General features: G+C 40.4%; 2 protein-coding genes across 3 annotated transcripts in view; one reads left to right on the forward strand and one right to left on the reverse strand.

The window, feature by feature from the left end:
- Window positions 1-12,222: 12,222 nt before the first annotated feature.
- LOC124149576 (solute carrier family 22 member 18-like) lies at window positions 12,223-14,294 on the reverse strand. The gene has a single exon (XM_048395043.1). It carries the CDS (start codon window positions 14,049-14,051, stop codon window positions 12,711-12,713), a length of 1,341 nt encoding a protein of 446 aa, XP_048251000.1. The 5' UTR covers window positions 14,052-14,294; the 3' UTR covers window positions 12,223-12,710.
- A 73-nt stretch (window positions 14,295-14,367) lies between these two features.
- Window positions 14,368-17,260, forward strand: part of LOC124149574 (DNA ligase 3-like) — a 30,586-nt gene continuing 27,693 nt past the window's right edge. Inside the window, exons 1-2 of one of the 2 annotated variants that reach the window (XM_048395040.1) lie at window positions 14,368-14,492; window positions 15,099-15,609. In XM_048395040.1, coding sequence (XP_048250997.1) covers window positions 15,114-15,609 — 496 coding nt within the window. In that variant the 5' untranslated portion in view covers window positions 14,368-14,492; window positions 15,099-15,113. Of the gene's footprint in view, window positions 14,583-15,098; window positions 15,610-17,260 lie in introns of both variants that reach the window. The other variant, XM_048395041.1, reaches the window with a different exon arrangement.

Below are 17,260 nucleotides of genomic sequence, written 5' to 3' on the forward strand. Positions count from 1 at the left end.
AAACCTAGAAACATAATCGGGGCGAACCGGGATTCGAACCATTAATCATAGGTTTCTGGCATGCCCAAGGGACGCAACTCTGTACAGCGAATCGCGGCGCCTTAGACGACTGGGCCACCCGTGCCCCCTTCTCAAACCAAACTCCACACGTTACTGTAGACAATTAATCCAAACATAATCGGGGCGAACCGGGATTCGAACCCATAATCATACGTACTCAAGGATATATGCTAAGCTGGAGCTGTAGGACAATATGTTTGACAAATATTAAATGACTTTGACCAAACTTGATATTCCCACTTGAATGGTGGTGGAATTCTCTTGATATTACAACTTTTGCTTGTCACAATCCTGATGTATAGTTGCGGTATACCAAACCATATCCATGCCAATACGACCCGTGAACATCCGGGGTAGAATATTAGGTCTTCAGCAACCTATGCTTGCCGTAAAAGGCGACTATGCGGGATCGGGTGGTCAGGCTCGTTGACTTGGTTGATGCGTGTCATCATATTTATTTTGTTGGGTTTTTTGTTGTTGTTTTTGTTGTTGTTGTTTTGTTTTGTTTGTTTTGTTGTTGTTGGTTGTTGTTTTGTTTTGTTTTTTGTTTGTTTGTTGTTGTTTTTTTGGGGGGGGTATTTTACGCAAATATGCTGTTTATTTGTAGCTCTGGGAATCCAGCTGTTGCTTGTCAAAGGAAGAGGAAAGTATTGATCATATACGCCTCGTCTATCATCGTCACAGAGGTCATGATGTAATGTTTGCTGGTTGTGTGTTATAAGTCAGTGGATTTTATATAAATCAACACCACCGATGGGGGGCTCATGCATCCAGTACGTATAGTCGTGGAATGAACGCAGGTGAGGTGAGGTGAAATGGGGTTTAACGTTGCGTCCAAGATTATTGCACTTATACAGTGACGTGCATGCACTAGTCCGGACTGATGCCGGTTTTACTGTGCTAGTTTATGTCGCAGTTTAACATGAATACCCCACTCAGACACAGTATACTGACCCCAAGCCGACCAGTCCTTGTTTTAGCCCCTTAATGCCGAGCGCCAGACAGGGTAACAACAAGGACAATCTTTTATCGCCATTTGGTATGACGTGGCGCAACAACGTAGGCGGTCAAATATACACAGCGCTACCCTAAGTGATAAATAGTGTGGAACTTGTCATTTCTCAGGAAGCATTCAATGCCCATAACGTATTTAGATCTTTCGATTGGGGCATAAATCACCTGATCCCATCTTAGTGGGAACCTATTCTCACCCAGAACCCTGTATCGTCACATCCGTGTCGCCTGATCCCATCTAAGTGGGAACCTATTCTCACCCGGAAGCCTGTATCGTCACATCCGTGTCGCCTGATCCCATCTTAGTGGGAACCTATTCTCACCCAGAAGCCTGTATCGTCACATCCGTGTCGCCTGATCCCATCTTAGTGGGAACCTATTCTCACCCAGAAGCCTGTATCGTCACATCCGTGTCACCTGATCCCATCTTAGTGCATGGGAACCTATTCTCGCCCAGAACCCCTGCATTGACGCAGCCATGGTATCTGAGAGGGGTATCCATGTTAAACTGCTCCGTGGTATCTCTGTGGGCAAGCACAATAGAACCGGCATTAGTCTGGATTACTACAAACTGCCAAATACACCAATTCACACCACCTCACAATAAGCCAGATGTAAAATATAACATCTGCTGCCTTGTTCGTCAACTGTTGGAACCCCAACGGCGACAGTGTTCAGACAATCTTATCTATTGAGAAGGAACTAGGTCGGCCAAGGACAGAGTGATTGAGCCAGTTGGTTCTTCTGCCACTTTTAGAAATATTCCAACAATATCACGGCGGGGGACACCGGAATATAGGCATCACACATTGTATCCATTTGGGGAATCGAACCCGGGTCTTCGGCGTGACAAGCCAACGCCTTAACCACTAGGCTAGTGTGTGTGTGTGTCAGTGTGTGTGTGTGTGTGTGTGTGTGTGTGTCTGTGTCTGTGTCTGTGTCTGCTTGTACTTGTCCGGACTAATGCCAACTTTTAGTGCAAGCCCATGCAGCAGTTCAACATGAATACCCCACACAGAGACAGTATACTTGTCTAACCCCTTAATGCAGAACGCCAAGCTGGGTTACAACAACATCTTAACATCTTCTGATATGACCTCCTCTCCAGGCGAGTGCTCTACCTACAGACCACGGAAGCGGTCCTGCAATATCAGTGATTCAGCAGGATGACAGCAGCAAGTTCTAGTGAAGCCATCACTCACAACAGGTGTCAAGCCTCACCTGCTGTTCCTAGAGTCCTGACTAAATCCCCAGGCCAAGCTGTCACTTCACAACCTGTGGGGCTTCCAGGTTAGAATAGGTTACCAGCAACATACCCTAGTCGTTAGAGGCAACCGTATGGATCAGGTTGTCAAGCTTGGTGACTTGGCTCATAATGTGTCAGTGTAGCTCCACAGCTTGATTCTCTACAGGTCAGCCTCTTACAGCTGAATATTGCGGAGTGGGGAACACGATTGTCAGGCTCGGTGACTTGGTTGATAGCATGTCTGTTACCTCGACAGTGTTGAGCATTGCTCATAATATCAATCACCAGTTTGTCTGGTCCAGACTATTCTTTACAGGTCAGCCTCTTACAGCTGAACATTGCGGAGTGCGGAACAAGATTGTCAGGCTCGGTGACTTGGTTGATAGCATGTCTGTTACCTCGACAGTGTTGAGCATTGCTCATAATATCAATAACCAGTTTGTCTGGTCCAGACTATTCTTAACAGGCCACCCTCTTTCAGCTGAATGTTGTGGATTGCAGACCAAGTAGATCGGGTTGTCAGGCTCGGTGACTTGGTTGATAGCATGTCTGTTTAACACGACAGTCACGGTTGAGCGTTGCTCATAATATCAATCACCAGTTTGTCTGGTGTAGACTATTCTTTACAGTCCAGCCTCTTACAGTTGAACATTACTGACTGAGGACCAAGATTGTCAGGCTCGGTGACTTGGTTGACAACACGTCCATGTACCTCGATGGCTGGTATCGGGGCTCATAATATCAATCACTAGTCTGCCTGATCCATGCCACCCTATCACAGCTGAACATTGCAGAGTTAAACAACAAACAAACTACCTGCTGTATGGAGAAGGAAGTCCTGACTTCATCAACTGGATTGCCAAGAGAATCTTTCAAAATTACATATACACCATCCTCTGTTTTACACTTCCAAAAATGACAAGTCAAAAACTATACACCTTTTAACAATGTTTATTGTAAAAAGAATTACATATGGAAAAATGCTATTTTCAGTCACACAGACCTCCAGAAAAGCAGCAAAGCTGCATAAAATACCAAAAATAAATCACCCTAACTAATTATTTAATTGTTTGAATACAAATACATTTGTTTGTTTGTTTGTTTGTTGTTAAACGCCACACTCAGCAATATTCCAGCCATATGACGGCGGTCTGTAAATAATCGGGTCTGGATGAGACAATCCAGTGACTGACATCATCGATCCACACAAAAAAACATTGGGATACGATGACATGCATCAACCAAGTCAGTGAGTCTGACCACCCGATCCCGTTAGTCACCTGTTTACGACAAGCAGTCGTCTTTTACATCAAGCATGGGTTGCTGAAGACCTATTCTACCCGGATCTTCATGGGATAAATACAAATACACATGAAACCTATTTCAAAACAATAATATGCCCGTATGTCTGTACAGATCTTTATTTAGTGATGCATGCATCTCGCATACACAATTTCTGTGAATAATGCACAAAGTGAACCATGAAAGCATTTGTTGTTGCAAAAAATTGTGATCATTCATTTTAAAATAACCAGTAGATTAGACCCAAGGGAGTAAACGTATTATACACAAAAGAAGTCAAAGAACAGCCAATTCTTCCATATGTTATAATACAGTAAACTACATTTATATCGAACATGCTTATAACGAACAGACAGATATAACAGACTGTTTTTTGGTCCCATCCATTTATGTTATATATGCTGTATTTGTGCTTATAGTGAGTGAGTGAGTATGGTTTTACGCCGCTTTTAGCAATATTCCAGCAATATCACGGCGGGGGACACCAGAAATGGGCTTCACACATTGTACCCATGTCGGGAATCGAACCCGGGGTCTTCTGGGTGACGAGCGAACGCTTTAACCACTAGGCTACCCGACCGCCCCGTATATGTGCTTATAACAAAGTACGGTTATAACAAACTGTTTCTGAGTCCCATCCATTTATGTTATATATGCTGTACATGTGCTTATAACAAAGTAAGGTTATAACAAACTAAAATTAGTGGTCCCTTTGAGTTTTATACAATCGTAGTTTACTGTAGTTAATTTTGTTATGGCATAGCAGATTAACTACTAATATGAAAAATAAACGGACATTCCTTAACTTCTTGTGAGTAGTATACATTATATACCCCCAAAATCTATCAATACCCAAGGTGAATGAGAACATAAGAGCAAGCACTCGCTGTCTTATCTGGAGCCCTGGTGCTCCAGCAGTGTTCAGCATTAGCATCCAAGTCATTGATATGCACTGTAGCTCACCATACAATTTATATTGGTATATTGACCTTTGTATAAAAAAATAATAATTGGTAGAGGTAAAAAAAAGTTTTAAAAAACATCCATTTCAGATTTTGGTTCTTTGAAAAGTTTTTTGCCATTTCAGCATTCTTCATCAATATTTTATTCACATTTTTTTATGGTGGATATTTATAAGAATGATTTTAATTGGATTAAAAACAGTTGTGCTTTTCAGATTTTATTCTTTTCTACTTATTTTTCTGGGGCTGGTAGATCCATTAATCTTTTCTTTAAAGAAACCTATGTCCATATTCCTAAACAATCCTACAGGACTAGGTCCTGCAATTAAAATCTAATCTCATTAAAATAACTTTAGAAAACCTTTACTCTGATACAAGTACTCCCTGCGTGAAGATGTGACAACCCATCCACAGAGGACCATGGTAATCACTCAATCTAAATGAAGGACGAGTGGATTACTGAGTTAATGAAATGTCAGATATTCTGATATTCAGCCACAACTTATAAACCTATTCATTGGGATCGCTATTAAGTAAGAGACTTCTTTCTATAGGCATTAAAACCTATTGTGAAGTTTTACTTTCCAGTCGGGTTAATCTCATAAACAGGGACGTTGTAATGTCTTTGGGATTTTATATAATACCCCAGGGATATTATATAATATTCCAGGGATATTATGTAATATCCCTGGGATTTTATATAATGTCCTGGGTATTTTATTAATATAACTTCCGTTCAGATTGTAACATGTAATGAAATGTAAAATCAAATGACAAATGTTTTCTTTATATTCCCGAGGATCGAACTCGCAACCTTCATATCTGTAGCCCAGTGAGTGTACCACGAGGCTACAGAGGTGTTGATAAGACTCACTGGTTTTTAGAATGTCCTTTTCAAGATCCATACGCCAGCAACAGATATTTTATGTGCGTTTCCTAAGGTTCATGGAAAGTATGTTCGAAACATAAAAATGTTGAAAAATGTTGTTTTAAGTTTCTTTTTTCTGTTTATAAGCATGGAAAAACACTTTCCCTCGGTTTTGGTAGACAGAGCATGCCCTGGGGTAAAAAAATCCGTTTTGGTAGACAGAGCATGCCCTGGGGGTCGGGAAAAACCGCGGGGGCTTCGCCCTCTTGGTTTTTCCCTCTCCCCAGGGCATGCTCTGTCTACCAAAACCTCGTGAGCGTGTTTTCTCCAATACATAATGGTGCAGCCTTTATTATTTACATTTGGAACTGGCTGTTTAACTTCATCTTCAAAACCAGACATGGAGGTCTGAAGTTTCACTCTCACTTGTACTGAGAATTTAAAAGCCTCAATGCTGATTGGAAAATTATTAGAAAATTATTAGAAAATTCACCTGATATTACCTTTCAATGGAGGAGTCCTTAGCTATTTTCACAGAGACGTATTGTAAAAGAGTAAAGGATCTGATTTTAGTGATAGACTGAAATGAAAATCTTTTACTTCCATTCAACCTCTCCAACAAGAATTAAAAGAGACTGAACACCCTATGGAGATGTGAAAAACATCATATGTATAACAGTATTATCCCTCAAAAGTTTATTCACATTGTTTTTCAAGAAAAAAATGTAACAACACGTTTCTGCAGCAAATATACATCACCATACCTTCTCTTCCAGGAACTTAAGCTTGAATAATTAATTCTGACAAGTACCATGTGTGACATTTTGAGCAAAAGAATTGGCAATGTGTATGGTACTACCCAATCTCATTAAAATCAGATCTTAGTTCTCGCTGCCGCTAAACAAAGATCTGAGAACATCCCATTATGGGTCACGTCAGACCGACCTTGCGCAAAACTTTGACTGACCAATGGAATGACCAATCAGAAGACAGCTTTCTCGTGCTTTACGCGACTAATTTCAAATTTGCGACTACGCTTTGAAACATATTTTGACAAATTCTCGATTACAAATTTGAAACCTGAACAAAAAAACATTCTGGAATGGCTAATAGATGGTCTAGATTGTAAGGATTCAGTTGTCAAACCCGTAACTATCGTTTCGGAATACCCCGTGTTAAAGTTTTCGAGATTGCATGATTAGAAATCACATTCCGACTGTCACTTTCATAATCTGGTAAGCGAAGCACTGATTGGTCGGATGAAAGGCCGTTCTGACGTGACCCCTAATGGGATGTCTTCAGATCTTAAATTAGGATTGTTAGTTTGTTTGCTTGTTTGTTGTTTAACGACGCACTCAGCAATATTCCAGCTATATGACGACGGTCAGTAAATTATTGATTCTGGACCAGACAATCCAGTGATGAACATCATGTGCATCAATCCACGCAATTGGGATACAATGACATGCAACAAGTCAGCGAGCCTGACCACCCGATCCCGTCAGTTGCATCTTACAACAAGCATAGTCACCTTTCATGGCAAGCATGGGTGGCTTGAGACCTATTCCACCCCAGATCTTTACAGATCTCATGGGCAGATACAGTTTTTTTTTAAAAGGGGGGGTGCACAATTAAGATCTATTTATTGTCTTTGGTGGTAATTTATACAGAAATAAAGATTTTTTTCGAAATAAAAAGGGGGGGTGCGCACCCCCCCTCTGTATCCGCCCATGGATCTTCACAGGTCCTCGGTGCACAGAATGACAAGTCAACAATAAGCTGCATGATTAGCAACCACTGTGCCACACGAAGATCAATATCCTGATGCATTTTTGCTTGAAACCTATCATGCTTACCGGTACCTACTTGTTAAAATAGTACTGCTGAATGTCAAATAAAATGACATGTTACAATGGTGAAATGTCATACCTGTGGCAAGGTACCAACAAATGAATGGGCTTCACAAACCGCACTGAGGTCTGTTTGTTAACGCCACTCTCAACAATATTAAGATATATAATGGCGGTCAGTAACTATGCTTGTCGTAAAAGGGGACTAACGGGATCAAGTGGTCAGGCTCGCTGACTTGGTTGATGCATGTCATCTTATCACAATCACGTGGATCGATGCTCATGATGTCAATCACTGGATTGTCTGGTCAAAACTCGATTATTTACAGACCGCGGTCATACAGCTGGAATATTGCTGAGTGCGGCGTTAAACAACAAACAAATGAATAAATAAATAGTAAATAATTGATTCTGGACCAGACAATCCAGTGAATGATATCATGAGCATCGATCTATGCAATTGGGATACGATAATATGCATCAACCGAGTCAGCGAGCCTGACCACCCGATCCCGTTAGTCGCCTCTTACAACAAGCAGTCGCCTTGCACCTATGCAGTTAACAAACCGATGTATGCAACATGACAACCTGCAGTGTCACATGATACGAGTCAATATCAATATCAAAAATAAACTTATACTAACTATTTCGTTGCTAAGTTAGGAAACATTTTCTTGTGTTTGATGATGAACGCAATAGACCTGGGTGCCGTTGTACAAAGCGATCTTAGCGCTAAGGTGACTAACTCCCATGCATTAACATAGACTTACGACAGTCTTAGGGCTGAGGTTGTTTTGTACAACGGTACCCAGGGTGTTGTCGTACAAAGCGATCTTAGCGCTAAGGTGATCGTAACGCCCATGCATTAACATAGACTTACGACAGTCTTAGGGCTGAGGTTGTTTTGTACAATGGCAGCCAGAATAGTAAACCATCATACTTTTGGCATGATATGAACCTTAGCGACAGAGGGTATAGGGAGTACTGTGCTAGTTTGCCTGTTGTGTAAAGTCCTCTTAAGTACCAGACTATCCCACCACCCTTACTATGGAGACAATATCTTGTATATATTATTATCAGTAATTGCCAAGCAGCCAGGTATTCGGATTATAGACAATGCACACACACAAGAGAGGTAAAAATAGTTCCTCTTCAGAACAAATTGACGAAGGACAAGCAGGATACGGGCCCATTTTGACCCACATCTGCTCAATATGATTAAGAAATGAGCCAAACTTTCAAAAATCCTTTTGAAACATATCTGTCCATTGAGTGAGTGAGTATGGTTTTACGCCGCTTTAAGCAATATTCCAGCAACATCATGGCGGGGTACACCAGAAATGGGCTTCACACATTGTACCCATGTTGGGAATTGAACCCAGGTCTTCAGCGTGACGAGCGAACGCCTTAACCACTAGGCTACCCGACCGCCCCTCTGTCCATGTGAAGTAGAATGCAACTGTTCATTTCTACATGTGTGTTTTGGGCAGACAACATTAAACTGTGTCTGATTTTTAGGATTTAGGACGAGTTTTTCTAACATTAGAGTGAGTGAGTTGGGTTTAACGCCGCTTTTAACAATATTCCAGTTATATCGTGGCGTGTCAGCTTAATGTGGGAGGAAAGCCCGAAGTGATGCAGGTCTTAGACGTTTACCACTTCGGTGAAACCCACGAGCACGGGTATGGTGCTGACAAACCTAGAGAGAGAGAGAGAGAGTTGGGTTTAACGCCGCTTTTAACAGTATTCCAGTTATATCACGGCGTGTCAGCTTAATGTGGGAGGAAAGCCCGAAGTGATGCAGGTCTCAGGCGTTTACCACTTCGGTGAAACCCACGAGCACAGGTATGGTGCTGACAAACCTAGAAACATAATCGGGGCGAACCTGGATTCGAACCCACAATCATAGGTTTCTGGCGTGCCCAAGGGACGCAACTCTGCACAGAAAATCGCGGCGCCTTAGACGACTGGGCCAACTGTGCCCCCTTCTAACATTAGAACACAAGCAAGACTTGGACCCAAACTACTATTCCTTGGAAACAAAGACAGCACAAGCATATGGTCAAACATCGTCTTGGGTTATGAATTTAGTATTTTGAAACCTTTTTTTTTCGCACATTTTAGCCACACGTTTTATGATGTTAGAAAACTAAAACTTCCAAGCGTTGGAAAGAATAAAGGACAGAAGTCAGCCATTTGTACATATCTGATAATGGGCATAATATAAACATTGGACATTTGCAGGGAGACAAGATGGGCCCGTATCCTTCCTCGTTCTTTATAACAAACTGCCACCAGAGTCAGAACATGTCTTGACTAAATATCCCTTGCCTACAATGATTAACTACATCTCAACTAAACACATGAAGGATTATCCCAGAGGAATAATAATAATTATAATAATAATCCTGGAGGAATAATAATAATCCTGAAGGAATAATAATAATAATAATAATAATAATAATAATAATAGAGGAAAAACATGGCAAATATGCGGACCTCACTTTGGAAATGTCACACTTGCACCCCAAGTACCAAGTTGTCTAACTCCCCATTGTTCATGGTGCCTTAGGTTTGGTACCTCTCAATCTGTTGACTGAGATCGGGAGAGTACCCGGGTTTGCTACCAGGAATACAGCCCTTCTGACAAAGAGGGGGCAAGCGCCCTGAGCTGATGATGAGCCTAACCAGCCTAAATGAGCCAAGATCACCCAAACCCTCTTTGCTCCATTTTTTATTTTGATCTTTAAATCATCATCATCATCATCATCATCATCATAATAATAATAATAATGGCAGCCAAAAAGTCCATATTAGTACATTTTATTACACTGGATCAGTGTGCACTCAGATTTCATTCTCAACCTGGGGAGTATACAACCCAAGCTGCCGTATGTGACACATACTACCAGGTACCATATACATTCACATTCATCAAAGTAATACTCTACTTCTACTGCAAGGTAATAACTCGTCAACTAAACTAACTGCTAATGTGTGACTAACAGAAGTTTTATATTTGATCTTTGGCAATAAATACACATGTATTGTTGGAGTAAGTAGCATCATGATTAAAGAAAGTAATAAAATAAACATCATCATAAGCATGATCACCGTAAACATCATTTGGAGCTGATCAAAACAGTGTGTGAGTGAGTGAGTTGGGTTTAATGCTGCTTTGAACAATATTTCAGCTATATGACTGTGTGTCAGGTTAAAGATCATCATCAAATCATAGCTAAAGGCTGGAAGACCAAAAGTATCATGTGACCTGAATATGTCACAATGGAATACCCCCTCTGCCCATGACCGCAGTAAAACAGTTTGATATGAACCTTGCAAAACAAACAATTTATTCTTAAACAGTGTCCGATCCTGTGTTTTTGTTCCACAAAGCCAACACTCCAGCCACGTAAGAAATGGCTGCTAGAGGATGACATTTTTGTTGTAGATGGGCCACCTACAAAAATGCACATAAATCTAAGGATGGTAGAAAATTTGAAAATAATGAGTTAAGAAAATATACATTTCTGGAAGTAATAGCTTTTATTAGTATGAAACACACACAAAACTAGTTTCTCAGATGACAACTTCTAGACAGTTAGCCTTGTATCAACCATGCTGGTTCTCAAGTGCCTGCGCACTGACTGAGTGAGTGAGTGAGTATTCCAGTTATATCACGGCGTGTCAGCTTAATGTGGGAGGAAAGCCCGAAGTGATGCAGGTCTCAGACGTTTACCTCTTCGGTGAAACCCACGAGCACGGGTATGGTGCTGACAAACCTAGAAACATAATCGGGGCGAACCAGGATTCGAACCCACAATCATAGGTTTCTGGCGTGCCCAAGGGACGCAACTCTGCACAGCGAATCGCGGCGCCTTAGACAACAAGAGCGAGCGGGGGAGTGAGTGAGCGGGTGTGAGTGAGTGAGTGAGTGAGTTTTACGCCACTTTCAGTAATATTCCAGCAATATCGTGTCTCAGGGAAAAAATAAACATGTGTGCTTCCTATATCTGCTCATCTAAAAATAGTGCAGGAGGTCATGATTTGATGGGGTTTTTTTTATCCCCATAGTACGTCAGTGAAAGCCTGATTTAAAATGGAAGATATGACTGGAGGCAGTGGTGTGGAATACATACAATTACCTGGTGAAGGACAAAAGCCATGGGGAAACTATAGAAAAACTAGAAAAGGGCTTAGAGTCGGGACGCCATATTAGGGTAGGTTGGAAACTGGTACCACACATTTGTCTTTGAAGGCCTTACTATGACAGCAGTATTCATTAAAAGACCATTACCCCAGGGCAAACATGACGAAATGTTGCATCAGATGCCACTCACTACATAAAGCCCAGATCTTATGTATAACATGATATGTAATAAATTATACATAAAAAGACAAGAAAAGAACTAAACTCGTAAACATTATTATTAAATGAATAAGCTTCATCTAAGTTCTGCAAACATTGCAAAATATCAAAGCTGACTAATATTCATATCTTAGTCTTTGATTTGTAAAAAGCTATGATGTAAATTGCATTTTGACTTATCTGTGAAGAACATTGTCTCTTTAAAAGCAATTATGCAAGCACATAGATCAGCAACAAATATTACAAAACATAAAGAAAAGACTACAAAAACCATAAATAAATATAAATACCATTTACAATCTTCATGCATGATACTTTTTTTTATGATTGTTTTTAACTTATGATTTCATTAATCATCAATCATCATTCTCAATTATGCCATTCAATCAGCACATAAGAGTGTGAGTGAGTTGAGTTTAACGCCACTTTTAACAGTATTCCAGTTATATCACAGCATCGCAGCTTACTGTGGGAGGAAAGCCCGAAGTGATGCAGGTCTCAGACTTTAACCACTTCGGTGAAACCCACGAGCACGGGTTTGGTGCTGACAAACCTAGAAACATAATCGGGGCGAACCGGGATTCGAACACACAATCATTGGTTTCTGGAGTGTCCAAGGGACGCAACTCTGCACAGCGAATCACAGCGCCTTAGACGACTGGGCCACCCGTGTCCCCCAGCACACAAGAACTTTTAAGTCTTTAATGAGCAAAACAAACTTCTAAGTTTCATTTAACATGCTTATAATTAAAAAAATCATTTGGTAATAACTATCTATGAAATAATATCCTTTCTTCCCCACTTTATACAGGTTATATCTGATACCAAGAGAATGTCCAATTTGACCATTCAAATGGTTTAAAATTAAAAAAACCTTGATTACATAACACTATAGCATACATTTGAAACCGGCTACTCCTATCTTGGCTAAAAATTATGAAGATTATGCACCAAGACAAAATATGTAAGTTTTTGACATGATTCTTTGACATGGTACCGGTAATACACACATACACACATACCCTCAATGTCAAACTGTTTATACACTAGGACTTTGAGATCTGAACTTCCAGAAGAGGATGAGAGTGACGATAGTATTGGTGAAAAAACCCAAATAACCAAACGATGAAAAGCCAACATTTTCCAACATGTAACCTCCAATCGTTGGTGACACACTCCGCACTAGAGAGTTCACAGCCATGTTGAGTCCTAACATAGCACCAGTGTCCGCGTCCGCGACAGTTCTTGTGAGAGAGCTGCTGATGATGACGTTCTGTGTCGTTAGTCCTACAACCAAGGGGAGACAAACCAGGCACAACTCACTTACATTTGTCACAAAGGAGAGTAGTAGGTAGGCCCATACTAGGATGAAGGTTGACCACTTTAGAATGTTATTTTCACTGAATTTCTTGGTTATAACTCCGAGTCCAATCCCTTGTACGATCATCGTGGTGATCCCAATGTAGGACATAAGATAGCCATTTTGGTCAGGCGCCAGTTTGAATGTATTCAGAGCAACAACTTGAAACATACTTTGAAACACTCCTATAGGAACACCTGATGCTAGACGCACTAGAAGTAAAAACATGGCTCCTGGGCCCATGATTAACTGCAAGATTTTCTCGACATTAAAGATGCTCTTTCCAGAAGTGTCGGTCTGTATCTCTGCCTTCTTGGTGTGTCTGGGTACGAACAACAGAACAAGTGCAACACTTAGCATAGATCCGGCACTAGCAATAAATGCTGCGAACTGCTCTCCAAGAGTTTTAGTCAGGATTCCTCCAATAAGTGGACCAATGACCATTCCAACTCCATAAGACATGCCCAACTTCCCGAGGGCATCGGCTCTCTGACTTGCATCTCCGATATCTGTCACAATCATCTGACCACCTTGCATCGCATGCATGAAGAGGGATGGAAGTCTTGATAAAAACAAAATAGGAACGCTTGTTGACATACCAAGTATGAAATATGAAAGGGTTGCTGAAAGGAAAGCCAGGGTCATAGCAGCTCGGCCACCAAACAAATCGCCAAACCTACCAAACAACGGTCCTCCTGCTAACTGGACGATTGCGAAAGTTGTCTGAAGGTATCCAAACATTACAGGATCTACTCCAAGTTTCTTTGACAGATAGGGCAGGGTTCCATTCTGGATCCAAAAACATGTGGCGTACAGAAATATATTCAGATGAGTAACAGCAATTACTCTATTGATCCTCCAGCCCCTTATCCTGATAACCTGGCTTTCGTCCATTTCTGTTTTCTGCTCCTCAACTTCTGTCATTGTCTCTCTGGGAAGGTTTCCTCGAAAATTGATATCAGTAAAATCGTGCTTGGTTGAGCCCTCGGCTGGCTTAGTTGGGGCAGCGTTCCTCTGCATTGTTGATGTCGGTTATTGGATTATCAGTCAAGTGAAGCAAACTTAGATGATGGCAGCCACATGCGACCAGTATGCTGTACTGACTATCAGTGACTAAGGTCTTTTGGGTACACATGTTACAAAACGATAGTCGAGATAAGCATGTGACGTGTCGCACTGACAAAGTACCACGTGATTATAATCCAAAGTCCGGTTACCGGTGTTTTATCTACGTTATTATGTCAAAAGGACATATGCGGAGACATGTCAAGGTCTTTTTGTCATAACATTCCTATTTCTTGCATTAGTGTACTGTCTTGTTATATAGCTTCCTGATCTGGGACGCCTCAAGCACCTGCTAGAATAGAGTTAACGCCCTTAGTTGCCATGTAGACTAGGTTCCTGTCTACAGGATGCCGCGCAAAGTATAAGCGGTGCCAGTTTCGCTGTAAGCACCTTCCGGTGAGGAATCAAACAAAACGTCTTAACATGTCTTTGTGACATGCGTGCAATGTCGGCGGACGACAGTGTCAAACGTTCTCTTAGATTCATGTATGTTATTTGTTAATGTCTTATTTCGGACCAAATGCACATGACATGCATAAACACGAACGAGTAAAGAGTTTGTTGTTCGATACGGAAGGGTGATCGCAATGGCTTCACGGCCGACGCCGGCTCGGATTGTGCAACTTTATACATTTCTGGTGCAATAAATGTTCTACCCCGTTTAGTATGTAATGTCTTAAACAAGAAAGTTTTTTATGATTTGAAGTGTGACATCAAATTATTATTAGAAAGAAATTGTGTTTTTTCTTGTCTTCCCTTTTCACAATTTCATTCAAATAATCGGGTGTCATACAATATTAATAAAGTCTATATAGAATCTTTACACGATTTAATTTGCTGTAAATTTCAACCTCATTTTGATAGTTATTTCAATATGGTTTTTAAACATGTTAAAAAAATGAAGTTCAAAACATTGAATTTGATTCTTTTTTTAGTCGCCATGATTAAATAGATCAAGTTTTCTTGTTGATATGTTATGTTATTTCTATTCATATATTTCAGATAAGGACAGAGTGAATGATCAGAAGTCCTCGTCAGATCAATTTCATAATCAGAGCCATTCAGAGCAACCTCCATCATAGAATACACCCATGTCAGCTCGCCTCGTTCTGTGTGCAGGCATCAGTTGACAATTTTACATTCCCAAGCAATAAGCCATCTCTTATCCATCTTAACTGTTACAACTCTTTTTCAAATCAATATAGATTCTTTTGTACTGACTTCATAATGTCAGAAAATAGATATATTGTTGGATATGCAAAACTTGGTACATCAAGTTGTAAGAAATGCAAACAGAAAATTGAAAAGGGAGGGTTAAGAATTGGAAAGGTTGTGTCAAACCCGTTTAGTGACGAAGGGGGTGACATGAAACAGTGGCACCATCCTGCCTGCATCTTCGAGACGTTTGTCCGGGCCAGAGCAGCAACGAAGAAGATAGAGGATCCTGATGATGTGGAGGGGTTTGATGATCTGCAACAGGAGGACAAGGATGCCATTCAGAAACTCATTGATGGTAAGGTCATGTACACTGTACATTCTTCAAGATGTAGTGGGTGGCACAGTCTAAAGCACCACAATTTGCTGTGCAGAGTTGCATTCTTTGGGCAATCCAGAAACTAATGATTGTAGGTTTAATCCCACTTTCCACCATTATGTTTCTAGGTTTGTCAGCACCATACCCATGCTCGTGGGTTTCACCAAAGTGTTAGTGAATGTCAGAGACCTACGCTACTTCCTCAAGCTAACACACCGTGATATAAGTGGAATATTGTTCAAAGCAGTGTTAAACTCACTCACTCATTTGGGCATGGTGGACTAAGTCACGCAAGACACTTCACTTAGCTGTGCAGAGTTGCGTCCCTTATATGTGCCATTATTCCATGATTGTGTTCGAAATCCCAGAACAGCCTTCATTTTGATGAGTGTTTTGTCAATAGCATTTCCATGTTCATAACTTTCACCACTGAGGTAAGCCACTACGACCTGCTTTTCTTGCCACATGAAGCTGACGTGCCATGTTATAACTGAAGTACTTCCTGTGTAAAAGGCAGTGTTAAAACTAAACTCACTGTGAGGTTTTTAAGTTACAAATGATGGTGAGCTTGGGAAGTAGATTCAGTGATTATGATGATAGGATGGACAATCTTTGCTTTATCAGGCCTCAAAGTTTAAAATTTCACCAAGGAGCCATATGGCTACAAGTATTTTTTTCCAGGTAGCCAGTGGTAAAATCAAGAAGTGAAGCCAATATTGTAGGTAGCCAAAAGTATTTGAAATTATCTTTTATCAAATAACTATTATCTGTAAAAGTCATAGCACTAGTCTTGGAATTGTATATTAGTGGAAATTGTATTGGTGGAGTTTTGTGATTTGTGACTCGAACAATGATGCAATTTATGTTACTAGATTATATAGGTATATCCTTGCTTATCCAATAAACTATCAACTAAAATAAAATACTAATTACATTAATATTTATGTATTTCGGCTCATTGTTGATTTTAGGAGGAATAATTTGCAAGTACAGTTAGTAGCAGACATGTGTATTTTTGTGTCTACATATGTGTAGCAATAGAATTTAGTCGCCACAGGTTATTTTTCATGGTAGTCATTTGGCTACCTCTGAATTTTAGACAGTAGACAAATTGAAATTTAAGTCGCAAATTTAGGCCTGTTTATCATGTTTTTGGCAATAAACTGTTGAAACAAAAACACCTCACTGGGGACCATTTGATATTCTTTCAGAGAAAAATATCGTTATATCTTAAAGCTTTGTAAAAATATATTTTCTATGAAAAAATCCCATCAATTTATAATAGGCGCTAGAAGGATGTCTAACTTAGTGTGCGCTTAGGATATTACATGTCACCCAGACAAAAACAAATTACTTCAACAAAACATGAGTTTGTCCAGGTCACATAGTATATTTATACTGGCTTCACAAAAACATTGCCGAAAGATGAATGTTTATGTGAATCCTAAGTGTGCCCCTAGCTTTGTTGATAGCATGTCCTTATACTCCATTGATGTAGATTGTTGCTGACAATAACGTTCACTGGATTGTCTGGTCCAGACTTGATTATTCACAGGCTGCCGTCATATACATGTATAGCTGGAATATTGCTGAATGAGAGGTTGAACAAAAAACAAAACATAAATGACTA

Source organism: Haliotis rufescens, unplaced genomic scaffold (assembly GCF_023055435.1).
Source record: "Haliotis rufescens isolate VD_foot unplaced genomic scaffold, xgHalRufe1.0.p SCAF_139, whole genome shotgun sequence".
NCBI classification, from domain to species: domain Eukaryota; kingdom Metazoa; phylum Mollusca; class Gastropoda; order Lepetellida; family Haliotidae; genus Haliotis; species Haliotis rufescens.